At 44.4% G+C, this 27,731-nt stretch overlaps 2 protein-coding genes across 2 annotated transcripts in view; one reads left to right on the top strand and one right to left on the bottom strand.

Moving 5' to 3' along the window:
• Positions 1-27,731, top strand: part of LOC105566085 — a 158,971-nt gene that overhangs the window by 86,496 nt on the left and 44,744 nt on the right. The gene's annotated exons all lie outside the window — the stretch shown is intronic.
• The window catches only part of LOC105566084 (zinc finger protein rotund-like), a 115,914-nt gene that overhangs the window by 73,532 nt on the left and 14,651 nt on the right, over positions 1-27,731 (bottom strand). The window contains exons 2-3 of the mRNA XM_012019809.1: positions 9,032-9,100; positions 8,898-8,949 (exon numbers count right to left, since the gene is read on the bottom strand). Of these exons, the coding sequence (XP_011875199.1) occupies positions 8,898-8,949; positions 9,032-9,100 (121 nt within the window). The remainder of the gene's footprint in view (positions 1-8,897; positions 8,950-9,031; positions 9,101-27,731) is intronic.

Here is a 27,731-nt window from a genome sequence, read left to right as displayed (position 1 = left end):
GCTCTAATCCAATTTCAATTCAAAGATTAACTATTCGTGTTTAACGCTAACAAGTGATAAATTAATTATCACTCGTCACTTCATGTCACGCGACAGCGTAATCTCAATCGATCTCATTCAATTTACCGCCGCGGTTTATGGCCGAGAGAATAGATCGCTTAACGAATGATCGGTGTACACCCGAGTCGAAATTTTGGCCCTATGTTAAACCTTTAAATCTATTATACAGTAGGACCTAAGAAAGTAAAAGAGGTCGAACTGCAAGTGCAAAATTTACTCCTATTTTAACCCTTTGAAGCATGGTGGTAACGCACGTTACCACCTCAACTTGTTTACTTTTTGGCCATTTAATTTCTAGGTAACGCATTTAGGTCGGGTTTTTGCATTTTTTATAATATGAAAAAACAGCATTTTTTTCAGAAAAATTCATTATTGACCAAGTTTTAAGATTATTTTTAATATAAAAAAGTATAATGTCATCAAGTTTTATAAGATTATTTCTTGAAAACTTTGTACAAAGGGATTTTCGGGGTCGCTCATTACGAATCTGATGTCAGATTTTCAAAATTCAAAATGGCCGAGCCAAAATGGCGGATACAAAGTACGTGAATTTGTTAAGTTTTCAAGTTTTTCAGCATTTTCGTTTGATTACGATATTTAGGGACTCGTCACGTTAGCGTCTTTTAAATTCCGCCATCTTGAATCCGCCATTTTGAATTATGAAAATCTGAGCAACGGATTCGTAATCAGCGGCCCCAAAAACTTGTATAAAAAGTTTCACAAAAAATTTCTACTTTTGCCAATTTAGCAATAAAGTAGGTCCTTTTAAGCAGCAGCTAAAGTGAATTTTTAGAATTAAAGATTCAAGAGAGGAATAAAAAAATATAATGTCATCAAAGTAGGTTATTGCTGGTCTATGTAGGTGTAAGCTATCCGTAAGTGTCAAAATAGTACCGAAATTTCGACTCGGGCAGAGATCGGCGGAAAAAATATGAATACATAAGAAATACAATACTCTGTCGTGTCTCTTCCTCCTGGCGTACAACGTCGGCGGCGAGAATAGCTGCGCAGCAATGTGTCAACGTTTCCGCGCGGCGCGGGGCGGCACGGACGAATCGACGTGCATTTTCGTCGATGAGTCGCCGCGCGCGTACACGGAGCTATTATTTTGACTTTAAAAGATTCGGGGACGGAGCGACGGCCAGAATAGAAGTCGGATGCAGTTCTGGTGAGAGCCGCGAGGTCACCGCGACGCTACGTAACCATAAGTCCGCCCGCCAGCATTAAACTGCCATTGTGGTACGTATATTTGTATACGTCAAACCGGTCTCGGGAACGATTTTTAAAGTCTTCGGGAGTAGATCGATCGACCCGCGTCTGGACGTTACATATATATTTCGAGGAGATATTTTCGAATAATTTCGTCATGCACTAAACCGGTTGGAAAGAAGGAAAAAAAAAGGCGACGGCAGAATGCAAGTTCTCATCAGACGCAATTCTTAAAACCCGTCCTATTATATGCGTGCGTCGTCCAGGCAGGTACGACAATTCTAAAGTTCGATCTGTAATTGCCTGTTTTCGAACCGAATTTTTCTCTCGGCGACAAATGAGATACGATATCTCGGGGCGATTAATTAGTATTGCATTTCGTTGCAGATAGCGATCTATTGTGATCGCGCAAGTTAATTGCAGCGAGCGGGAAAGTTTCATATTGTTACGTCCGACCCAGGCTCGGACGTAACAATAACGTTTATAAGCGTCTCGTGACTTGATCTGCGCGATCGAAAGGTCCTTATCTTCAACGTAGTTTTACTCGTCCAATGAATGTCAAGCGAGTCATAAAGTTGATTTCGAGCTACGCGGGAATATTAACGTCAACTCGGCGAGAAAATGCTTCCGTAAAAACTGATTCTTAGCTTGTGTTTCGCGCACCGATCGAGGAACATTCCTGTGTTACGCGTTTTCATACAGCACGGCCGTTACTTTGAAGATTAACGCGCGTTGCATATCGGAGAAGACATCAGAACGAATCGTTTTCCCGTCGCGTTTTGTCTTTTTTCTCTCCTTTTTTTCCTCTTTATCCGCGTTACATAGACACGACGATTTCATTGACGTCGAACAGACTGTTCTAAACGGCCGGATAATAAAAAATAAATCACCGGCGGAATTATTGACGAGCGTGACGGTATCGATTATCCGGTGCGAAAGGACACGGAACGATTTCGGTGGCGAAGGTTAAAAGCGCGATATGAATTACGCGTGACGTTGATAATAATTGGTGACAATAATGGGGTGGCCGATGATTGGCGGGATTAATTTTCGGTTGCGACGTGAAGTCCATTTGCTAATCGCGCGATAGCACATCCGAGCCGTCCCGTCCGCCTCTCGGCGCGAAACCCTCAATACGCGCAATTTATTTAAATTTACAGCTCCCTCTTTCCCGCCGTCGTAAAGTTTATTTATCGCTGCGTGTATACCGCCGACGTGTGACGGCCGTTATTGACAGAAAATGAGCGTCATTAGCCAGTCCGTGTGCCCGTACGAGCCGGTGAGCGGAGTAAGATCGTTTTCGCGAGGGCGGTCCCGCAAAAGCGCGATTCGACTAGTTTCCGATCGATAGAGCGCCGTAGCGTCGCGATATAAAATCGCGAAACGACGTCGTAAAACGCGAGCATGAAGGGAGACCTTTACTCATGGTAAAATCTCTGGGAAAACCGCGTCAAACCGACGTGGCGACGGCAGAAGGGCAGACGAGGAAAGCGAGAGTGGAGAAGCCGTAAAAACACCTCGAGTACCGATCGCGGAAACTAGACGATCGCCAGACGGCGACTACGACGTCGCTCTGGATGACGTCGTTGCCGTTGACTTTTCAAAAACATGCAGGACGCCCCGGAACGAAGAAAACTAGATACACGACGTTACGATTACTCTTACTCTTCGTTCTTTAAAATCGATTTCAGCGAGACGTCGAGTCGCTAAGTTTTCCAACTGTAACCCAGTCCGAGGGTTTTGATGAGATAAGCTTTAGAGACGCGGATAACGCCACTCGTTATTCAATCTAAATTTCACAGTAAATGGTACTGTGTGCTCTCTGCAATTTTTGCAGTGAAATTTTCACTCGAATAACGGTATCACTGACCACTTCGCTCTATTCGAGTGAATATTTATTCCAATAGAAATGAATCGAATCACTCTAAGATGAAAAACGAAGAATTTTACTCTTTTTCTTTTTAAGTGAAGTCTTCAGCGCTCCAAAATTCTCTCCAACTAAGGTCCGGTTTCACCAAACGTCGCTTAACTTTAATCTTGGTTTAATTCATTTTGTCTCTTTTTAAAGTAACAGTTGAAAAGAGACAAAGAACGAATTAAGCTGAGCTTAAGGTTACACAACGTTGGTGAAACCGGGCTTTAAAGTACGGTATTCCGCCACTAGATGGCCGCCGATCTCGTAAGTAAGATCACGATAGTCCGGCATGTAAGGTACCCCGTCAGGGACCGGGACGGTTCTTTTCCGCGACAGTCGGCAGAATAAGCGAAACTGTCACATAAATTATAGATTTGCAGCACTGGCTGTGAATATTAGAATACAGCTTCTGTAGTGAACAAACAATAGCGAAGGTCTCGTCCATAAATTTTATACCGCTAACAATGATCGATTACAGTAAAACATAGCACTCTTTTCAGAGGTGGAGACTCAATCCAAGTAAAGAGTGAATAACGGCACTCTTTCAAAAAGTGTAACTTCACTCCATTCGGACGGGCAGTGTTTTCATTATTTCTTCGAGTGAAATCTCACTCCAAAAAATGTAGAGAGCGACTTTGACCAATTCTACAGACTCCATCAACTTTTTGACAGACTGAATAATCTGCAAGATCGCGTTGACATCGTTTAGCGTTTAATGTGGAAGATTGAACTACGTTACGAAGTAAATCAGCCAAGAGTTCGGAAGGGACCATAGACCATTGCAATTGGCAAACTTTTTGTTTTCGATGGAAAAAATGTGATATACGGCGGCCAGGCGAGATGACCCCCTCGCTATGGAATTCCCATTGCACTCTTACCCTCGCGCGTCTATTCCCTTTCTTCTACTTGGCGTGCACGGGCACGGAAGACTCCAACTTTTAATTGACCCCGAACTCTTCGACACGTCGTAATCTATGTCGAGAGCACGATGTAACAGAGTTCTACCCGCGTTCCAACACGTTTCTCGCCCTGCATTTGCACAACGTGCTTTGATTCCGCGCCGAGAATAAATGGCTCTAATTGAATCTCCGCTTATTCATGAATGCTCAAGTACATCACCGTGTAATATGCATAGGGCATTCACGAAATTCCTTTCTCGGACAACAATTGCTAATTCTGACTAAAAGCGTGATAGTTTTGGCGGTCTCCGTTATTTTTAATTCTCCATCTAACTCGACCTCAATTTAGTAAGAACAACTTCCTTTCCGGTCCTTTCTCCACGTTAACCGGAGGCCACGTTAACGCAATCGCAAGACGTTAATACATCGCTATTATCGTGGAGCGGCGCGTCGCTTTGAGGAAGCTCGAGAAATGAGATATCGCGCAATCATATTACACACGCATATATTTGACAGAACACGGGCGGGCTGATTTCCCTGCATGTCTGTTTACGTGGAACAGTCGGATTTTTATCGACCTGTTTACGAGCCGATTCTACCCCTTCGAATACGAAATGCAATCCGTTTCCTCGTATGTGCGCTCGTACGGGAAGAAATAAGAGCTTGAGAGAGGAAAGCAGGTACGGCATTTGTTATTAGAAAAGAATAACGCTTTTCTCTTTACTCACGGGATATTTCATTTGTACATTATGAAGTAACGCGAGATGGGACACGATCCTCTTGCTACGACGTAGGAAGCTGTCGGTAAAATTATTACGATGCTACCTTAGCCGATAGACCTCCCCAAAAAGTTCCATTAAGGTAGCCGATCAAGACGGACGGAAGTAGCTACGTGTTATTAGATTAAAATTAGTGTAATCCGATTTTTCGCCTTAACGATTCGAATCCAAATATCTGATAATCAGGGAAAAGGGGACACAAATCACGAAGTAAGTGAAAGTCGCGTATTGCAGTAACGCGTTCTCCACCATCCTTACATCGGGCGAGATGTTCGGGACTCGGGAATGAAGGGAAGTGCCGTCTCGGATTTAGTTACCCGTGCGAAGTACTCGATGATCATTAAAGTCATTCACTGATGGCGTTAAGACCTCGAGAGGCAGAGAAAGAGCCGCGACTTGCGCAATCTTATCTTGCCTTAACGCTTCAATAATAATTCGCGATATTTTACGTTTAAAGATTTTATACGAGCCTCTGTGTAGCTACGTTCGAAAGTCGCGATTCCAATAAATTATCAGTAATAAATTAGCCGCCTTTCCGTATTTTTCAAATAAAACATGCCAAAATAAAAACTAATAATTAGTGAAAGGATAATTAATAGGGATAGGCACTTTATGCTTTAAGCATAATAGCATAATGTTGCAAAAATTGTTCTTTAATTTTGCCAGTAATATTACACCCTGGCAAAATTTTTGTTTTACCGAAACGGATTGTTTAAACAAAATTTTTTGCAATAAACAATAACAGCTAATCAAATTTTCGTCAGTTAAATTGCCAGTGATATGTAGGGATAGGCACTTTGTGCTTTAAGCATAATAGCATAATGTTTCAAGAATTATTCTTAAGCTCTAATTTTTGGGCTTTTTGTTTGAAGAGAGCTGTTAGGATGCTCCATTCCTATATTTTCCATTTTTATACAATTTCACAAGTCATGAGCTATTATATGTTACGTAAAAGTTCGAAATAACACAATCGCGCATAAATGACGGATTTAATATATGCACAATTGGCGCAAAATCGCTAGATTTCTCACGCATAATGAGAGCATAATCAGGCATTTTTTTCCCGGCATAATCCACAGGTGTTTAAAAGCATAAAGTGCCTATCCCTAATTATTAATTGTAATAGAAGAAGTTGAAACGCAGACTTTCGTGTAACGATATTGCATAGAAGTCTTAAAGGCAAATAAAATTGCACAGTTCACATTATCTAAAAGCCAATAAAGTTTCAGGGATATCCGACAAGATTGTCACGTGAGAAATGCGCCAGCCACTTTTACGGTCTCTCGAATTCGACTCGTCAAAATACATGTTCGCCGGTCAAATAAATCATACGTGCACGTTGCGACACGTTCCGTCTGCGCTGGCTGGGTGTATCACGACAGATCTCCTGGAGGCTGCCGACGAGGAATTTCCAAACGAGCGACACGCATTTACTTGACGAGCGAATACGATAATGAGACGGGCGCAAGAGGGGGGCCTTGAGGCGCTCCGTCGTCCCACACATATCCTTCGCCTCCTCCGCCGTTCGCGGGGCCCGAAATTTCGGCGTCATGCGATCCGTACATTAACGAATAGTCGAGGGTCTTTGCGCAATTGCCAGGCCGGCGGCTAATTTTAGGGCCCGTCTAACGTCGGGCCCCGATGGGCACGAAGCGCGAAAAATGTTCCGCCGATGAGAGAGAAATTTGAATTTGAGACACGCGATGTAATAATGATCGTGCACGCGGGTAGCGTTGAATCCACGTGAATTCGACCTCGCGGCTGAACAGTGAATTAATAGAAGACAACCCGAGTCGAAATTTTGGCTCTATTTGAATCTTTAATTCTATTATACAGTAGGACCTAAGACAGTTAAAGAAGTCGAACGGCAAGTAAAATTTACTCCTACTTTAAAACTGATAGTGTCGGAAATTTCTACTTTTGCCAAGTAGCATTTAGCATTAAAGTAGGTCATTCTAATTGTAAGTAGGAGCTAAAGTAAATTTTTAGAATTAAAGATTCAAGGGAGGAGTAAAAAAAATATAATGTCATCAAAGTAGGTTATTGCTGGTCTGGGTAGGTGTAAATTATCCTTAAAAGTATCAAAATAGTATCAAAATTTCGACTCGGGAAGGGCGGGGAAAACACCAAATTGGAGATGGAACGGACATCGGATGGAAATACTTGATCATATACGAACACCAGAAAATGGTGGCGATAAAAATAAAAGTCAAATATATACTCCATTCTAGAAATTCCGTAAAACAAAGACAACCTCAGATAAGACTAATAAATGAAGTAATAGACTGATAAAAAAGGTTAGGAAAAATATCGCGGTAATAAATTTTCTTGTAATCGCTCAATAAGCACCAAGTTTTCGCGCTAACCGGATAGTGACGTAACAGTGGATGACGACGTCGGATATCGTTGCAATAATATTTGTCGCAGAGGCAAACGCGTCAAATTACAGGGCAATATCGAGGGAAATGTTGCAGGTGGTCGTGCAACTTTTTTCCCTCCCCCCTTCCCTTCCCTGACAGGTTTGCGTTTCTCTATGGCATGAATCACTGACGAGAGTCCGTCGATCCTGACGAGAATGGAAGGGTGGCGGCGGGCTTATCTCGTAAATGACCAAGCTAGGCTGGTCAGGCGCGCGTGCCATTGGCAGTGAAAAACACGTATTGAAATATAACTCTCCTTTTACGAATCAAACCACCGATTGCTTAATCCTTTTCGATAAGAAGGAGGAAGGAAGGAAGGAATAACGACCGGATTGTTATCGGAAACTGCCCGATAAGAAAAACACTTGTCTCACGACTTTGTCACAATTCCTCGTACAATATCACGTGTATCTCAATTTCGGTACCCTTCGAAAATAATTTAATTGGAATAGAATGTCAAATTTTATAAAAAAAGCACGACCTGTACAATTAAGCCTAATTCAAGCTAGCCTTCTCTGTCGATTCCTCCTTTGATGATTTAGTTTCAAAAAATACAAAAATTAAGATAAACTGTGTACATGATATTCATCATGTTTGCTCTGAACATCGATATAAGTTTGTAATAATAACTTTTGTACAAAACACACGTGACATAAATACAGCACCGTGTATGTCATAAAAAAAGCTGTCCATTTGTTTGTTCGTTTGCACAAGTCACACGTCTCGCACTTGGATAAAAATACATTCAAATCGCAAGGAAGAATGGAAATAGTCGAGAAACTGGATTAAATGACGTCAGATGAAAAATAAGGTACGTAATATATGTAAAACATGGTATACGTAAAAAAAAAGATGTTCGCGGGTGCAGTCTACGATTCCAGTACAGTCCACTGGTGAATTCAGGTCCGCGCGTGTTTTTTTGCTCGGTGCAGTGTCCCCACTCTTTTTCTCTGACTTTTTCTTTCGCTCCTAATCGGCGATCTTACGTCACGCATGCAGTCACAACCGGTTCCCGGCCGACGGTTAGGTCTTAGGAAGTGTTTGCATCTGATGCGAGGTCGCGACGCCAGCAGATACCAAGACGAAGCGAGACGGCGAAGTTAAGTCTCGACCGAGGCACCGCGTGATTTAACTGCCCACGATGATCCCAATTTTTCAGATAAACAACTCCTCGATCTTCGTCTCGATTCACGATGATGATACACGAAGCATCTCGGATGCTAGTCATTTATGCCTGATTTGCATACGCTTTAGCAAATTTGCAGTCGCTCTTTCTGCAACAGGTTTATTTATGGAGCGTTATCTCTGCCGTGGTGTCGTCGTTTTTAATTATATTAAATATTTTAATAGTGAATCTAATTGCAAGAGTCCGCCAAAATTAAACTTTCGAAATAAGGCATTATTGATTTTAGGAGGAGCTTTGTTAATTTTCCGTTTATACAAAACATCGCCTTTTATCTCCGTAAACGTCACATCGTCGTATTTCTATGCGAGTAATTACGTAGTATAGCCTTGACAGACTAATGGTTTAAAATAGTAAAGCGGAAACGTCAATCCGCGGACTGCGTGAAAGTATACGGGAAGGTAACGTGACATACGCAAGCAGAGAACTCACCTTTCTGCAGCTGACCATGGTCCGCGTTCATTTTCGCCTGCAACAGAAAGTGCTGCACTTCACCAAGTAGAATTAGCACGACGGCCGTGTATATGAAATAGACCACTAAAATATTTCGAAGTGGGTTGTCTCACCTCGTAACCTTGTTTCGCGCCCCGGCCGCCACCCCAGTAGTCGCTTTCCTTGTCGTGCGGGGCGCATTGCTGCAACACGGAAGAAAGAGTGTCGCTAATTAGTCTCAGCCGGTGTCTCCATCGACTTTAATCATTCATTAATTTAAAAAAGAATAAAATTTACGAAATGCGCGCACAAAAATTAAAATAGAGAAAGAGAGATCTTGCAATTGTAACATTTTTTTAATATTTTTACTTCCTTAACCCCTTCATGACCCAATTACTTTCTTTTTAGTGGGACGCTCGCATTCCAAGAAACCAAAAAGGAGGCAAAAATGTAAGGCTTATATGTACCAGTAACCATGAGAGGGTTAATAGACTTCATTAAAGACATAAATATTTAAGAACTGTCTTCTTGATATGAAATTTATTTTCGATTCTTTCGTTAAGCGTTTACCTAACATGTCAGCGGATAGGAAACTCTTGCGGATGTTGTACATACGCGCCCTTATTTCGTTCGCCATAAATTATTCGACGTTTCGCTAATTGCCAGAAGCGTGTTTCCGCGGGATTAATTGTCTGCGCCACCTTGCGATGGTCCAATAATAGCACGCATAAGGCGACCACAAGAACCGTCGAAAGATGACCCCGTTTCCCTTCCCACGACCCTTCAAGCCACATCCATCCCCCGGCAGGACCTTCCGCGTCTCGAAACTCGCGTCAGGCCGCGTACGCCTCCCCGAGAATTCGGAACCGAGCGAGCCTCGTAAACCTCGAAAGTTCCAACTACTTTCCTTCCGAGTTTCTAAAATAATATATAAGGCGCTCTGTGTGCCTTCCTCGCGGAGTTATAATAGAAATAACATCTTCCCGTACAAAATATCAATTTTCAATCGTATAAAAGTCCACCGTTGTGTGATATAAAAGCAACTTTTCTGTGCATTGCGAAAAACATGTTGCCCATATCCGGAAGATCGATAAACGAATGAGAAAATATATTTAAAGGCGAAAGTGTTGCTGCGTAAGTGTATTCCATGTCGTTCGCTCACGAACGAATATATAACGAAAGAACGTACTGGCGAGTCGTAATGACAGGATTGTTGATCGCGTCTCGTAAGGCTCGTGACGTAACTTAAACGCGTCTAGTTTTTTTTTCTTATCATATAAATTTAAAATATGTCTGCGACAATAATGGAGATATTTGCGCTGTGAAGTCTGAGAAAAAGATATTTCATATCAGCGAGTAATCTTGTATTCATGGCGCCGCGATATCGAAAGGGATCCATTTATGCCGAGCGTTTTTACGGCGGCCTCGTAAATATAGCCAGGGGTCAACAAGTCGTACTGGATACAGACGACGATATGGGCCGAATCGTGGCCCCAAAAAAGGGGACAAAGATCGTGTGTGCCCGTCCTGAAGAAGGGTCGGCGGTGGCCCTTCGCGCTACAGGTGGCTCGTCAAACGATCCGATTCCGCCGGAACCCGCGTAAGCCCGCCGGGATAGGGCAGAGATACGCCGTTCATGGATCAAGAGTGGTGGACCGTCGATGATGACCCGAGCAAGACCCCCGCGATCTCCACGAAGGTCGTGACGTGCGGGACGAACGACGAGGTAGGTGCTTACAAACACACGGAGATTTTCGATCTGCGGCGGAAGTCTATGGGACGATTCGATGTCCATTTTAAAGACGGGAAACCGAGAGAAGCCGAGGTGGATGGAAGACGCATACGTACGAAAGCAATCGACTTTGCCGGGGGAATAGGAAGAGGCGGTAGGGGTTGAGGTGCAGGGAGGAGATCTCGTTCCTTAAACCCCGACCATGTGTTACCAGATCGTCTGGAGACGGCCATTCTAAAATCAGAATCTTCGCCGGATGACACCGGGATAACGCGCTTATCTAATGCATAAGACGAAAGGAATTTCTGATATTTAAGGGGTTTATCTTGCGGCTCGGCGATGCTGTTTATCTCAATGATTTATCTCAACTCTCTGGAAATCGATTAGATTGCAGCAATCGTTTTTTCAATTTATGACCTACCACCAGTACGGCGTTATTTCTAAAGGAGAGATAAAAACGAGGAGAAATGAAGCTAGATTAAGTAATTAACCATTAAGGGGGTCTTCTAGTCTAGAAGTCGAATTTTTATGCTATCTTTGTGAATTTTTTAAAAAGTACAAGGTTTTTTGGGACAGTGTTTTTTCTTATGTATTTATGCATATTTTAAGTATGTTTCAAAAAATTTCCATTAACAAATAACTATAAATAAGTGCTGTGTAATAAGAAATGTTAAACATTACCGAACGTATTTGTAAGACAAATCTCAAGAAATTAGATTTCTGTAAGAGGCCCCGTTAAACGAGAATACATAAAAATCTAGTTTTCCTTCGGAAGTAATTTAGAAAATGTCTTGTCGTGCGAAAATGTGATTGCTCGTGCAGGTATTGGAAATATCAAGAGCGGTAGATACACGTGATCAATCCAAATTGAATTCGGCACAGTTTTCCGTGTGTGAGTGCGCGCAACGTGGTTAAAATTCAGCTGGATAATTTCCATATCGGTATCAACGATACGTACTAAAGTGCTGTGTCCGGCAGCGAACCAGCTCGCCGAGCCCTTACGTCCAGCGCCCTACGTGCCCGACAGAGAGAAGAACGTGCCGGAGGCAGCTCTGGATTGGTAATCCAACCTACCACGGCTCGCTCGAAGGGAAGATATAGAGAAAGAAAAAAAAAGACAAAAAAATACATTTTAGCTCGCATCCAGGCACTGCAGCCAGTTTCGCCCTCTCCCACACCCTCGCCCACCCCGTTCTACGCCACCCACCCACCCTCCCTCTTCTCGCGCACCCCTCGGTCCTCCTTTTCCTCCCACATCCACATCCACAAGCTCCCTCTTTACGCCCTTCTTTATCTCTCCGTCTCTCCCTCTCGCGCAGGCTGCGAGCGTACGTGTGTACGCGAGTACGTGGTCGAGCCGATGGTCGAGAAGAGCGTCCCGATAGAAAAAGGACGCCGACGCGCGGCGTCGGTAGGTGGTCGGGTAGCTGTGAAAAAAAAATCAAAAAGATAGGGAGCCGCAGGGGCGGAAGAGGGGGGGGGCCGGCAGAGAGAGAGACAGAGGCGGGGGTGAAAGGCAGGGAAAAATGAAAGAGAGGTGAGAGGGAAGCGAGAGGTGGACGAATGAGAGGAGGAAAAGGGCGGAGGATAGACGGGACGAGAGGGAGAGAGACCATGTGCGTATGTGCGACACGAGAGAGAGGGAGATGGAGCGGATGCTCGAGGCGATATTCCGATGGCGGGGGAGAGCGGCGCATGGGCAGCCGTCGGAGAGGGGGGGAGAGGAGGGGGGGAAGAGGGAGAAAAAGGTGTAAAAAATGTCGGAGCCGAGGAAACGGGAGGAAAAAATCGGGCCGTCTCTACGGAGGCGGCGGGGATATGTAGAGAGGGACGAAAGGGAGGAAGATGGAACGGCGCGGGAGGAAGGGGTTAAAAGAGAGGAGTCGGCGGTAGTAGACGAACGGGAGGAGGACGGTAGATGGGCATAAGGGAGAGGAAAAATCGGGGGGGGGGGACGGTGAAAGAAGCGGGAGAAAAATCGAGAGCGCGAAAGACGAAGAGATAACGGGAGAAAAGGGACGCGGGCGGCCGTGAGAAGGACCGACGAAGACGGAGAGTCGGGAAAGACGAGCGTAACGGCGCGGCGGGAGGGGGGAGGGGGAGGGAGGGAGAGAAGAAAAAGGGAACGTGGTTTGAGAGACGAGGAAAGGGACAGATGGATGAAAGAGAGGGATGGGTGAGCGGCGAAGGCGTGCGGAGAAGGGCGGCAAAGCGGTACCGAAACGGAAAAGGGGAAAGAAAGAGAAAGAGAGCGGCCCACACCGTGCACATGCGTGACCGTCCGTCCGCGTACGAGGCGGCGGGTATTGATCAGCCAAAGAGCGCCACGACGCCGGGCGTCCTTTTGCGAGCCTTGCTTTTTTCGGCGCAGCGCGGCGCGGAGGCGACGGACGAGGGTGCACGGGAGTCGCGCGCCGTTCGCGGGAGGAGGACGGCTAGAGAAGTCGATGGTTGAGGCGGCAGGAGAACGAGAAGGGGGCGGAGGGGGCGGAGGAGGCAGAGAAGGCGGGATGCAAGGAGTGCCACGACCTAGCCCAACAGACTAGCCCGGCGTGACGTCACTCTTTTTCTTTGCTCGGCGTCGCGACGCGGCGTCGCGCGGGACGACCGAGACAGAGAGGGAGAGAGAGAGAGAGAGAGAGACAGAAAGAGCAAAGGCTCGTAAAAAATGTCAGAGTGGAGGATAGTTCTTATCTCGCGGTCGTCCCGCGAATCCCCTGTTTTTGCTCGAGTTACTCGGCTTTCGACGCGCGAACCACCGGAGGGATGTATCGCGCGGTTTGTTTACCGCGGCCGCGAATAGCGGATGCACGTGGCACGTGAGGCGGGGTGTCGTGGCGCGACAACGAGGGTGCCGGGGCTCGGGATTACGATTCTTCGCCGTTCGCGAATCACGCCCGTATGCCCAGCCGTTTGTAGCGAGGGGGAGATAATAAGGCGGGAAAAGTAGAGCAATATTCCCGTTCGTATTTCACAAACGAATCGATTATGGCGAGCGATTTATCGATTAACGATTTCGTGTCAGCGGCAGCGATCGGTAGTCGCAATTCTCGCCTATTATGCAGATAAGATAGCCTCGTTTATTTCATAAAGTGTTAAATGCAAATTGTAGCACATTGTTACATTCACCGGGAATTATACAATGTAGCCGTGACTTCTTGCTGTATAGCGGGCAGAACGAATGGAAATGCTTACTATCGATTTAATACAACCTCCCGCTCCAAAAATTATGCATATATAGCCCGTTTATCGACTTAAAATATCAAACGTTTAAATGATTGAGATAATAGATTTTTCAGTCTAAATATGATAATGTCGCCAAGTACGACAGAAACTTGATAGATTTTTATCTCTACTCGCGCGCTACACTTCTTTTTCTCGCCGTCTCGCTATATCTGCCATCTATACGCAGATTAAAAATTGGTACAATATATTTTCGCGGCACCGGCCTTCCGAACAAACCGTGCTTATATAGAAATGCGTACGAATAGCGCACGACCTATAAAAAGTTAGATCCCAAGTTTCTCGTAAGCTAAGTGAGTAGTACGTACATTTATCGCGCGCCGTTTCTTCCAACGATTATTGCGCAAGTTGCACCACCGCGGTTTGTAAACTCAACCCCACAATTTAATTAGTTGCAAATAGATGCGGCAAATGGCGATATTCGAGGTATACGTTGTACCGATAACGATATTACGCGGCCAAACGCGAAACTTAACGGGTGTTAAGACCGGCGCGGCGGTCCGGGTGCTCGCCAAGCCTAGGGACCTGTCGCCCACGGAGTTCGATGACAGGGATGTCTTGGGGGCTTATGACCCCGTGAGTCCCAACGGGACACCGAGAATCCAATGTGATACGCCGCGCCCGGGGGTGAAGGAACGAACGTCCGTCGTTCCGCGGTAACCCAAGCAGAAGCTCGGATTTCCACTCTGATAGACCGGGACTGGAGATCGTCTCGTCGATGAACGGTCGACGGTTACTCGGTCCGATAGGACGCTGACAGCTGCTAAAACTCGGCCGTTCAAGGGTTACGCGGCACACGTGGCACACGTGGCCCTAAAGGAGGGCGAGAGGAAGGGAGGGGGGGAATCACTATTTCGTACGTCAATAGCAGCAATCGTCGAAATTACGAGATACAAACGAAAGCAAAGGAGTGACCAGCTTAGCCTCCTCCAAGAAGACGAGTAGAGGAAAGTCTGCTATTACGAGATAGCAGATTTACAACATCCAAATTCAATCACAAATCTTTTCTCGCAACGATTACACGATCTAATGAATTTCCCACTACACAGAGATTTCGCTCCAAGGGCAATAAATTCATGATGGGACCAACAGATGATGCCCATTAATTTAGCGGAAAACCTCATATTAGGAGCATGTCTCATAATAGGGGATTTTCCTCCATTAATCGCGACGAGTATTTGAATGCATGTGCGTATGTATGAAATGAATTGAAAATCGATACTTCGGGAAGAAATTTGCACAGATAAAGTTTGAGCAACATATGTTCAAAGGAGAAATTAGAGAAATTATGCAAGATGTATCATAGCAATTTATGCACCTTAAGATAAACACCGGCAAAAATATTTTTTGCATAAAAACGCCGTAAAAAGCACAGAATAGAAATATACCTATCCTCTAATAAATGTGAAGTCGAATACATTAAAGCGAAAATATAATGGATGGCTTAACGGGCGAGTTATTCAATATCAGAAATTAGGACATTGAGAAGTTATAAGAGAATGAATCGATGATAAACCTGGTTAATCTATATGGACTTTCCTCAATAAGTATAAAATACAATGGATATCCAATTTTTTCTAATTATTTAATTAACTAGCTACTTAATTATCGTGTTATATAATTGCTTAAAATAAATAATAAAAATTACCATATTGAACACTGTTTATTAACAGTTACCTAATTGCAAAATTAACTTACGTACAGCTCATGAAAATAATTTAATTTTTGTAAAAAAATACGATACGTCTCTTTCCCTCTCGCGGAAGGTGGGAAAGTTATTACAGGGAAATTTCTCAGCAATGCCGAAAATATTCCCCGTCCTAAGTAAAGTATCTTCCTCCGCGCGACTTATCTCCGGTTAAAGACCCTCCGACGCCACCATTCATTTAAGAATATGCAAGACACACGTGTCTTCCCACAGAGTGTCAGTGGGACCATATCGCTTTCGTGGCTTTTTTTGTCCTTTAGGCCCAGAGCGGAGCGCAAGGGTGGCCTACGAGGCACATGTGGTCCATGACTCTCGTTTCCCTCCTGCCCTCCCCTCGCACCTCACCTCCTGGCTTGGACATGCGGGTGCTGAGAGAGAAGGAGGGGGAAGGGACAGCGAGAGTGATAAAATTCAACAGTTGGCCCCAGATTGTTGGCGTTTCTCGCTCTCCTAGCTCTTTACGCGTCGCTTCTCTCCTCTGTCGCCCAACAAGCTACCGGGATACGCAGGTTTGATAACCAATCGTCCGGCATTCTCGTGACTTTATTTGCCGGCCGTTCTTTCAAATTCAATTCAAAAAATTAAATCAATCAAACGGATATCAAAAACATTTTTTTCTAAGGCAATAATTATGAAAGAGTTAAAACCAATGTTAAAATAATTATTTCTACGGGGACTTTCGACGAATAATCTCCACTGTCTCGTGCAAAGATGCAGGCACAGCGATAATAATTATAACAGTTGCAACTGATATTCCAAAGTCGCGTATCTACGTCACACGTCTCGGTGGCATCGGAACGTTAACACAATCGAGTGGCGCTTAAATAGACTGAAAGAGGATACGATACACAACACGTCCTTAGTGTCTTCAGAGCCCATAAAATTTAAGAACGAGCCGAAATCCTCCGAAACAGACGAGGCCAGCCGCGATATCATCGTCGGCTGATAAGATCACTGACCCAAATGGTGCGCGAGGGCGCGGTGACGGAGGGGAGGTGCAGAACGGAGGCGGAGAGACGAGATCTGACCCAGACGAGTTTTTCCGCCGGTTTCCCGGGGGTTTCCTATTTTTCCCGGTCGTAACGTCGAGCGGCGGGTCGGGTCTGCAGACAATTCGCAGTAAAATTTTTACAACCACCCCCGTCGATTCCGCCGCGACAGGGGTTGCGAGGAGCCGATAGGGGTGGGCAGACGAAGGGAGGAGTGGGGAAAGTAGCCGTGCTCCAGACGCGCGGAATGGCCGCGGCCTGGTCGCGGAAACCCATAAACCTATACGTCTGCCTGTCTACCTACCTACGACCTCCAATCTCCTGCACCCCCAACCTCCACCTGCATCTACCTACCGTACCACCCACCCGCCCAACCCCTTTCAACTTCTGCCACCGAATGCTGCCGCAGCGGAAAATATATCTCTCGTCGCTTCGACGTTTATTCCGTCATTTACCGTTACTTTTATCTCCGTCTTATTACCCCCGCCCCCCGAGTATATTTTTCAGATTTCATCGCTTCAATCGTTTCAGAGTCATACACGTTTTAATGAAAGGGGTGAAAATCAGTGGGCACACTAAAGCCTAAAAAGGTATGTAAACTCGACGTTAAGAAGGGAAAATCTTCACCTCGTAAGATCATCTTTCAGAAAACTAAGATAGACTTTGCGCCGTACAACTTTATAATGCGTACGTGTATGTAATGTAGCGTTTAAAATACCTTTTTTTCTGAGCGGCTTACAGATATTTGTGTGAAAGAAGTTTAATGTTATATGCAATTATGTTTTTCGTCATGAGAAAGAAAATAATTTTCCTTTCTCTCCGCGAGACTCACAGTATAGGTTCATATTTGGCGAACGATTTTAAACTCGCGGCCCTTAATTCTACCGACTTTTTTCCCCCCTTATAATGTTCATTACTACGTGTCCTTCCTTTCGACTTGGTACAATCTGAAGGCAACACGTGGCGACCGGCTTCGTCGGAACGTTATGTGCGCGCCTGAGAGAACACGGCGTTGGAATTTACACGCTCTCTCGTTTTACATACGCACGGACTTACACAGGAGAGGGATAGGATTACGGTACAGACGCACAGTGCGATTCTGTCGTAATGTTAATTATCATTAATGCCACCAGCTCTTTCCTCTGTTGAAAACATCGTCGATTTTTCTTTACTCCTCGTATTAATATGCCGATTGCTAACGCACGTTATTTTGTTTACGAACTGACGGAAGGGTCCGCATGTAGATGCGATGTAAATGTCGAAACAATCTCTTCGTATTCCGTTTCTGAACCGCAAAATGGCACATTGTTCCCAGCCGCGGAGCCATCGATCGTAATAAAAAATTAATGCGAAGACTACACAGCACTAAATGAACGGTGGGGAAAAAAAAGTATTTGCGTAAGCGAGTGATGACAAACGAATGACGAAGCGAAACTTTCAAGTGTCCGCTTTCGTATCAAAGACACGTGTAGCCAATTTGGTTAAAAGATAAGAAAAAGAATAAAAGCGGAGTCAAGAGAAACTTCCATGGAGACGAAAATATTATCCAAAAAAAGATCAAAATTATTTCTATTAATATTATGTACATAGCCCGAAATTAGAAGACACAGTAATAATTATCGATTCATGACTATTCGACTAAAAGAGACGTTTCCTGCGTTACCCTGAATTATTTCTCGAGAACATCGAAAATACCGAAAGAAATTACCGCGTTCGCCACAAAAAGTTTCCGCGCGACGATGTAGAAAGCTCGTTTCGCGGAGAAGGGCCGGCGAGTGCGCGAGGAGAATTATTTGAAAGAGCCTCGCGGCTGTTCTCCTTTTTTCGACGCTAACCACCGGGTCGTATTCTGAGGGCGAGGGGAGCGGAAGCACTTCCGGATACGGTGCGAAGGCGCGCGCGCGCGCGCGTGAGGAAAAAGTACGGGCCGCGCGTTGCACTTTTCCGCGCTGTAAAAACGACGCGGAGGGCGAACTCCTCGCCAAGGGATATTTCCGCGCTGGCAGAATCGTTTCGGCGCGATACGGCGATGCGATCGACGCGAGCACCGTACGGCGAAAATTGCCATTTTTCCAACGTCGCTGAAAAAACGTCTGCCTACTCGACTAACAGTTCGCGACAATGCTCAATGGCGAGTTTAACGGCTCTCCCCCCCCCCTCTCTCTCTCTCTCTTTCTCTCTCACCTGGCGCAACTTTACTCGACGCGTGTCAATTACAAATGTAGATTATTCGCAAAACTTGTACGAATGAATTATCATTAACGAGTTTATGAAAAAATATGTATAGCCGCGCGCGCGCTTTACGCGCGAGATTTTTTTAGCGTTTCAAGGAAAGTTTCTCTCGCTTGCACTAACAACGCAATTTCCGTTTGTGGGGAAATCAGAAAAAAAATTGCAATTAACGCTAAAAGGTCCCAGGATACTTGAACGCTCTCGGAAATTCTGCGAACCGTGGAAAACACTCGGCGGTTTTCAAAAGGGCCACGTGACTCCCTTTAGGTCCAACTTTGCGTTTGACCGAGTTTTCCGGTTTGCATAAAGGGAACGTTCGCGCATGTCGACATTATACCCCTTAAGCGTAATTTCAAAAACTTGATTTCAAAAAAGCGCCGCGGCCATATATTTATTAACGCTAATCTGGCTAGTTCTAAAAGGGTGGTTAACTCGTCCAGAGAACGCACCAAGTAATTCGGTAGTCACGACAATTAGGAAGAAAGGATAAGCTACTCCCAATGCAATTTACGATAGATTGGTAATTATTCGTGATTCGTAAAGTATATGCCTTAATCGAATTTTACTGCGGGGAGATGTCGAGAGCTGAACAAGAACGGATATTTATCGCCGAGAGAATTCATCGATAAAAATATGTCCCGCGGAATTTGTTGCGCTAACCAAAATACCCCAGTTTCGATTGCGAGGGCGATAAAAAATGCATTCGTGAGAGAATTCCAGGGTAGAATGAAATTCCACTTCTTGGCGAAATATAGTCGATCGCTTTTCGACCGATCGTTCTTGACTGCGGCCACGGGGTCTGATAGCATCTTGAATGAAAATACGTTGAGAAACGAGTCGCGTAGGTGAAGACGCGTCGAAATGAAATTCCTGAAGGGTCGATCTCTCTTTCTCTCTCCCTCACTCTCTCCTCCTTTCTTCACAGCCGCCCCTATTCACGGTAACCCTTTGCCCCAGTTTCCTCATCTATTCACGCGGATTAAAGTCGCGAAAGGGGATGAGAGACGGTAATGGATGAAACGCAGCAATACTAGAGACACAAGGAAACAGAATTTCATTTCTCACTTCTTTTCAGGATGTGCTGCAAAAATCAATTCTACATCAACGCTTGACAATACTGTTACGAATGTATTTTCAGCTACTTAGTAATCCACCACATTTTATAATAATGTACCATTTAAAATCCTCTCTCTCTCTCCCTCCCTCCCTCAAAGTATTTCCGAAATATTTAATAGGATTCAGAATGCACACTTTCGACTTGAAGACGATTTCAATGGAAGTTCCCTTCGATAAAGATGTATTGTCGTCTAAAACGAAGTGTCGGGCAATGAAACAGTCAATCGGCATTACGACCCTCTCTATTGGCACAGTAGGGCAAGGCAACCCTTCGTCTCTCGAAGCCAATGGTGCGTAAGTTACGAAATCCTTGTGGTTTCATTGAGAAGCATTCTGAATGGATGGAGCGTTGCGAGTTGCTGGATTAAATCGATATCGCATTTTTATTGCGGAAGACTAAGTTAAAAGACAGGTAGATCCTATATAAAAAAAAGGCGTGTTAAGTCGAAAGTCTCGAAGTATTGTTGTCGCTTTTCCGAGATACTGATTAGCTTCTCGCTAATCTAGCTAGATCTCGCTTGTGCGATACGACATGCTTCAGTCGTGTTATTTGCAGCTGTCAAACCATGCGAATTTTTAGACAGAGCAAATGGTGCGCGCTTGTCCCTTACTAAAAAAGGGATATTACCAGCGCGAATGTCGTTAATATCGAACAGTTAAGGCCCTTCTCCGCGATGCCGATTTATTTTCTCGAAGCGCGATGTACTTCACTTCTCTTTTAGGTTCAGAGTAAATGAAGGTTTACAATTTAGATATACTAGACATGACAGAACGCACGCTTCACGCGCGCTGTTTGTGGTCAAGCACTGTGTATTTTTAAAAATTTGTACACACGCGAAGAGAGAGAGAGAGAGAGAGAGAGAGAGAGAGAGAGAGAGAGAGAGAGAGAGAAGTAATTATATGCGCAACGTCACTTTAAAATAAAAAGTAATATGTCACTCACTGGTACGAGTCGCAACAGCAAAGTTGTACATCGCTAACTATATATGTTAAACTGTAACAATACAAAAATGTATTTTTTATTTTATTATTATAGATTATTATAGACTACTTATGTAAAATCCAGACTATTGTATTAAATATACTTTATATTTAATATTTTTGAAAATGGGTATTTATTAGAATAATTACATAGAATACTGAAAGTCTTCCTTTTAAATATGAACTCACAAAATTTTATACGTATGGTTTTGTCTCTAACACTTATTCGAATCCACGTTCGAATCATTTGAATAAATAAAATAAAAGCACAGAACAGATGCTTTATTTTGCACAATTAGCAAATAATAAAAATGTAAGACACTTACCTTACGATTTCTCTGCCGTTGCCCGATGCCGCCTAGGCCCTGCTCCTCCTCTCAGATTTTCTTGTTGCACTTACACTCACAACACTCACTCGCGAAATTTTGGACACTCCCGTACGCGATGTAAAATACCGTGAAATGCAGTAAGCGACGTTCTTTACTTCCTGCCCGTTCGAATTGCGAAGAACGACAGAGCGAATTACGCCGTGAACGCCGAAGTCGCACAAATTTCTCTCCCCGAAAATGGAACAGATTACACGAAATCGATAGATAGTTAAAAGCGCGGTGCGTAAACGATATGTAACCGCGACAACGTACCACGGTTTACATTCATGTTTTAGATGAGTTGGTCTCGTGAAATATCTATATACATGTCGCTTCAACATGCAATTCGTTTCTCATTGCAAGTTTTAGAATCTTAATAATTAATCGAGTAACGTTACTTGTCATTGATAAAGATGTACAAATCAATAGCGTTTTATCCCTATATTCTTCGCGATCGAGTCTTGGAAACCGGTAACGTAAAAATAATATCACGCACGGAACAATTCTCGCTGCTGCCTGCCGGCTCGACGTTCGGCGAGCGAGTGATAAGTACGGAATTTTCCATTATGTAGATGGGCTAACGAATTCTCAACGTTTTTTTTGTTGTTTTTCACTCGGCGCGGTGACGAACGACGTTTTTGCGTGCCATCGTGTACCTGAAGGTCGCCGTGCTAGCACTCGCTCGCCGAACATCGAGCCGGCAAACAGTGGCGCGAGTCGCTCCGTGCGTGGTATTATTTTTGCGTTGTCGGTTTCCAAGACTCAATCGTGAAGAATGTAAGGATAAAACGCTATTGATTTGGACTCCTTTATCAGTGACAAGTAACGCTACTAGATTAATTATTAAGTTTCTACAACTTGTAATGAGAAACGAATTGCGCATTAAGGCGACGGCTCTTTATTAATGTGTACAATGGATATTTTACGAGACTAACTCATCTAAAATATGAAAGTAAACCGTGGTACGTTGTCGCGGTTACATATCGTTTACGCACCGCGCTTTTAACTATCTATCGATTTCGTGTAATCTGTTCCATTTTCGGGAAGAGAGAGATATTTGTGCGACTTCGGCGTTCGCGCTGTAATTCGCTCTGTCGTTCTTCGCAACTCGAACGGGCAGGAAGTAAAGAACGTCGCTTACTGCATTTCACGGTATTTTACATCGCGTACGGAAGTGTCCGAAATTTCGCGAGTGAGTGTTGTGAGTATAAGTGCAACAAGAAAATCTGAGAGGAGGAGCAGGACCTAGGCGGCATCGGGCAACGGCAGAGAAATCGTAAGGTGTCTTACATTTTTGTTATTTGCTAATTGTGCAAAATAAAGCATCTGTTCTGTGCTTTTATTTTATTTATTCAAATGATTCGAACGTGAATTCGAATAAGTGTTAGAGACAAAACCATACGTATAAAATTTTGTGAGTTCATATTTAAAAGGAAGACTTTCAGTATTCTATGTAATTATTCTAATAAATACCCATTTTCAAAAATATTAAATATAAAGTATATTTAATACAATAGTCTGGATTTTACATAAGTAGTCTATAATAATCGTATACATTTTTGTATTGTTACAGTTTAACATGTATAGTTAGCGATATACAACTTTGCTGTTGCGAGCCGTATCAGTGAGTGACAAATTTACTTTTTATTTTAAATTGACGTTGCGCATACAATTACTTCTTCGCGTGTATACAAATTCTTAAAAATATACAATGCTTGACCACAAACTGCGCGCGCGAAGCGCGCGTTTTATCGTTTCTAGTACATTAAAATATGCAAGTTTTAATAAACGTGATATTTTCATTTTGACTTTAGATATTCAAACCGCCATTTATTACTGTATAATGTACAGTTCTTACGAAATAGGTTATAACTAACACGTGCAAAGTTCGATTTACAAATAAGTATTATGTAATAAAAGCTGAGCCATGCTTGCAATCGTAAGTTATGAATTTATATATTATGTCGGAACTTTGAACTCTCGAACGATCAATCAGATTGTCACATGTCGCGAATGGTTGCCTCAGACTCGAGAGATTGAAAGGAAAGGGACCGCAAGCAGCCCTATAAGGTTAGAAGTCTCTTTTACGAGAACCGGAGAACAACCCTTTGGCCTACTTCTCAAGGTCCATGGTACATGAGTTAAGGGACCGGCTGGTGTCTCTCGAGTTTTACGGGGCGAGAGCTGCGCGAGAGCGACAGGGATCGACGAAGGAGGGACTGGGAAGGTGGCGAAGGAGGCAAAGGAGGCGAAAGCGGAGCGGGACGGCCTGGTCGGGGGTGAGTAGGTCAAACTTTACGGTCCTGGCGTCTAGACGTCGTTGCGCCCCGTGCGCGGCAGTAAAATCGTTTTAAGGGGCTGTTTTACCAGCGCACTCAGCGCGCGACCTGCTCGATGGGAGGGGGAGGGAGAGGAATAGCGGAGACGCTAAACCACCCCCTCGTCTGTCTCCCCTCGGCCCCTCTCGCCTCGAGAGTCGCCTTTATCCGTCTACGCGTCTCTCCGCCTCCCCTCTCCGCCGCCCGCTCGTCGGTGCATTCCCTGCGACCAGACGGGAGGAGGATGTGCAGCCACCGGAGGGTAACGGAGAGGAAGTAAAATTGCGACGAGCGCGAGGGATCGTCTATGGAAATCTAGCTCTTGCATAGGGGCGTACGGGATGGAAAAAGTTGATTCTCGAATTTCTTGGCGTAATGTCGCTACGTCGCAACGCATACCTGACCGCATTACGAGCACATGCCACCAAAAATCATACACCGATCCTCCGCGTCGACCAAATTCTATCAAACGTGATAATTATCGCCCGGCTAGTCAAACTTGTGTATCGGTATAATAAAAATATATTTAGCTTGTGTCAATAGCAATGAAATGCCGATATATGTCTAAATATATTTAGCGAGGGACAAACCGCTGAAGGCATTGTGGTGTACAGATTTGCGGCATTACTAGGCATTGCTAGGCAGTTTTGGGCATTAATTTGGGCATTAGGCCTTGCTGGGGCATTATAAAGATATAATAAGATAAAACAAGGTAAAACAAGATGAATAAGATTAAGTAATGCCCACCGGGCATTGGTGTACAAGATTTTTGTCAGCGGTTTCCCCCTCGATATTTAGTCTATAATAGTTCGCAATCTTTTCGGCCAATTTTGCACTTACGTAAGGACAGCTGTAAAAATATCTACGCTCTTTTTCCGTCCCTTTAAATATTTGGAAAGTTCAGCCGGAAATATATGAATCGTATACCCGATAGATAAAACTGTTATGCGTTCGTGGTTCAGTAAGGATCTACACTTATCGTCGAGATGATCGCGAACGCCGTAGGAAAAGAGCCGACTAACTTCATTTTAAGTGACTAACTCTCGGACGACTGTTGTCAAAAATGTACGGTATGCTCCGCTTGGCGGTCCTAAGGCGCGCGAGGATCGTCTCGAGAGGATCCTTCCTGTCCAGCGGGAAGCACTTGGCACTAGGCGACGCGACGCTGCGCCTTATTCACGAGACGAGGAGTAAGCGCGCGTAACAAAAACGACATCGAGCGGAGGAGGAAGAAGAGGAAGAAAAAGGAGCGGAGGAGGAAGAGAAACAGCGTCGGAGCACAGACGGGCGTTTGTCTCGTGAATTTCTCACGGAGAGGAGCGACGGCGTGGGCCGACCGAACCGGGGTGCCCTTGAACGGGCCCTCTAGGAGAACAGTGGCGGCTGGTGGAGCCCGTCGCGAACGAGATCGAAGACTTCTAATGGCCGCGATGACGTCCGCACGATCCTCTACTTTATTCTCGACGACTACGACACAAGTGGCTACTCGATTCCCGCGTCGAGAGTAGGTCCTCGAAACGCTAAATATTTCTCGTGCTGATCGCGAGAGTCTCCTCCGCCGGGACGACGCGTTTGACGCGAGCCGCGTTCGCGAGCGTGTTGCTTTCTTGGCAGCAGCGCGTGTTTCGGGCGAATGGAAAAATGTACGATTTATAAGAGACAAATACGCCCTCGCTTTACTTACACCTCGAGACTTTCAGCTCCGATGTGAAACCCTCGTGAATTTTTCGTGCATCGAGAACGACGATGCCGGGATATCTCCTTTCTAGGGATAGAATTCGTTTAACAATCCGCGCGGTCTTTTTCGTATCGCTACACAAATTCCATACGCGTCCGCCGTACCGCTCGAGCAACGAACGAGCCCATCGTTATTATATTTACAATTTTTTTTTATTCATTCTCCGTTGGCGAGCACGCCGCGTTACGAGAATTAATTGTAGGCCGAACGAGACGGGGCGCGCTCATCGAAGCTACGTATGCCGTCCACCTAACGAGAAATTATTTTCAGCATCGCGAAATTCAATAGGGGAACGTGCCCCGTTCGATTTATCGATGCGAAGATACCGCAAGATCAAAACTCTCCGAGAGTAATTCCGAAACTTGTAGCGGAGATTTTTCGCTCGACGGGCCCCGCGAACGATGCGCAATTATTTTACACGCTACACGCAACGCCGCGCCGCCCCGTTGTACCTATTAATTGTTTCGATCTCTAGTCTTCTACGAATTCCACATACCGTTTCTTCGTCGTATTGGGTAACGGGAGTCGAAAGAAACGCGTCGCTTCCGTAGCCGAGACTCCGGAGAGTCGCCTGTAAATGACGTACCGTAGCCAGACCGAATCCCCGAGCTGTACAGGATCGTGCGTGGATTGATTCGCGGCTTTTTATTTCCGCGCGATGGCGAAAGACGGGCGATCTTATTCGCCGATCTTCGCTGCAGGCAGGTGTCGGCTCCGCGGACGAGGAGAATGTGGCACCTGCTGCCGCAAAGTGCGGCGTAAAATGATACGCGCGAACTCGCGATTCCACTCGCAGACGGCTGTCGGATTTAGCAGGTTCGCGCGGCGCTGATAATCGAACGGTCGTGGAAACGGGACGCGAGTGCTTTAATACGCCGCTGATTTATGCTAAGGCAACACGGGTAGTTCGTATAACGCGTCGGTTTAATCTTCGATTCGTGCAAAATCTCATTAGTTTTTGATACGATAACGTGATCATCGCGAGTGGCCATTCCTCGGTGCTCGAAGCCTGAATTAACTCTGAAACGTTATCGAGGACGTTGATGCAGTTTTAATGGCCATTCAACGCGCCGAAGCTTCGTTTTCGGAATTATTTTAAATGTGATTTATATAAACCAAATTATGCGTCCCACTTTGTCTATTTCTGCAAATCTTTATTTCAGTCTATAATAAAATATCAATAATAGATGATAATATGACAATAGCGATATACGTGCGTATCAATTTTTTATTCTTTAGTATTATTGTAGACTATACAGGGTGTCCTGAAATTCGCGAATCAAAATACCATAGCTAGAAAGTCGTCGAAAAAATAAATTAAAAAGTTATTTGCCATTTTTCGTTCCGAGCAGTAGTTTTTTTAGATAAAAAGGTTCAAAACAAGCCAATCATACCTTACGGTTGAACGGAAACCTGTCCGTGAGTCGCGCGTTGATAGTGTTAATGCACTAACACTATCGACGCGCGACTCACGGACAGGTTTCCGTTCAACCGTAAGGTATGATTGGCCTGTTTTGAACCTTTTTATCTAAAAAGAAACTACTGCTCGGAACGAAAAATGGCAAATAACTTTTCAATTTATTTTTTCGACGACTTTCTTGCTACGGTATTTTGATTCGCGAATTTCAGGACACCCTGTATTTCAAGATTAATGAATAATCATAATCTGATTTTTCATCTTCGATAAACAATTTTTAATTTCTTAAGAAAACCGTATTGTAAATTTACGAAATAATTCGTTAAATCATATCATATTGCAGCACATTACTTTGCATTTTATTCAGAAAATACTTTCAATATCTTATTGGTAGCACATTTGCACGAGCGTTCGTATTTTGTATTTTATAATATATTATATATTAACGATAGCGGCAACACAATCGTCAAAAGGTTCATCGATCTTGATTGTAGACACGAAAGAGACGACCTCGCAAATCGTCGCCCGATTTTCACGGAGGAAAAACGGCCCTCGCCTCGTTATTCGCGCTGATTGATCGATGATCATTGAATCTGTATTAGAAACATCCGAGACGTCACGAAAGGATTATCTCGGAAGTCAGGTAGCCGGGATGTTTTTTACCCGTGTCATCGGCCCAACTTTAAAACTTTTCATCCGTGTCATCGGGACAACTTTTCGTATTACGAATTGAATTATAGAAGTTCGCTACGTGAAACATATGTGGCATATATATATAATGTGTGTAATATTGGGAATTCCGGCGTGTGTGAAATACTTCCATAATCGACTGCATTAGTTTGACGTCATCATATATTAACGCCGTTTTCATCGAAAGATGGCGATCAATCACAAGTTTCCGGGCTTGGAAAATGTATGTCACCGTCTCCCAATCCTGCCTGGGCCCTCCCCGGGACTATCGAGATCTATTTCCCTGTTTCTTCTTTATTCGA

Source organism: Vollenhovia emeryi, unplaced genomic scaffold (genome assembly GCF_000949405.1).
Source record: "Vollenhovia emeryi isolate VEMERY1.0 unplaced genomic scaffold, V.emery_V1.0 DF939147.1, whole genome shotgun sequence".
NCBI classification, from domain to species: Eukaryota; Metazoa; Arthropoda; class Insecta; order Hymenoptera; family Formicidae; genus Vollenhovia; species Vollenhovia emeryi.
This window is presented reverse-complemented; position numbering and strand designations above follow the sequence as displayed.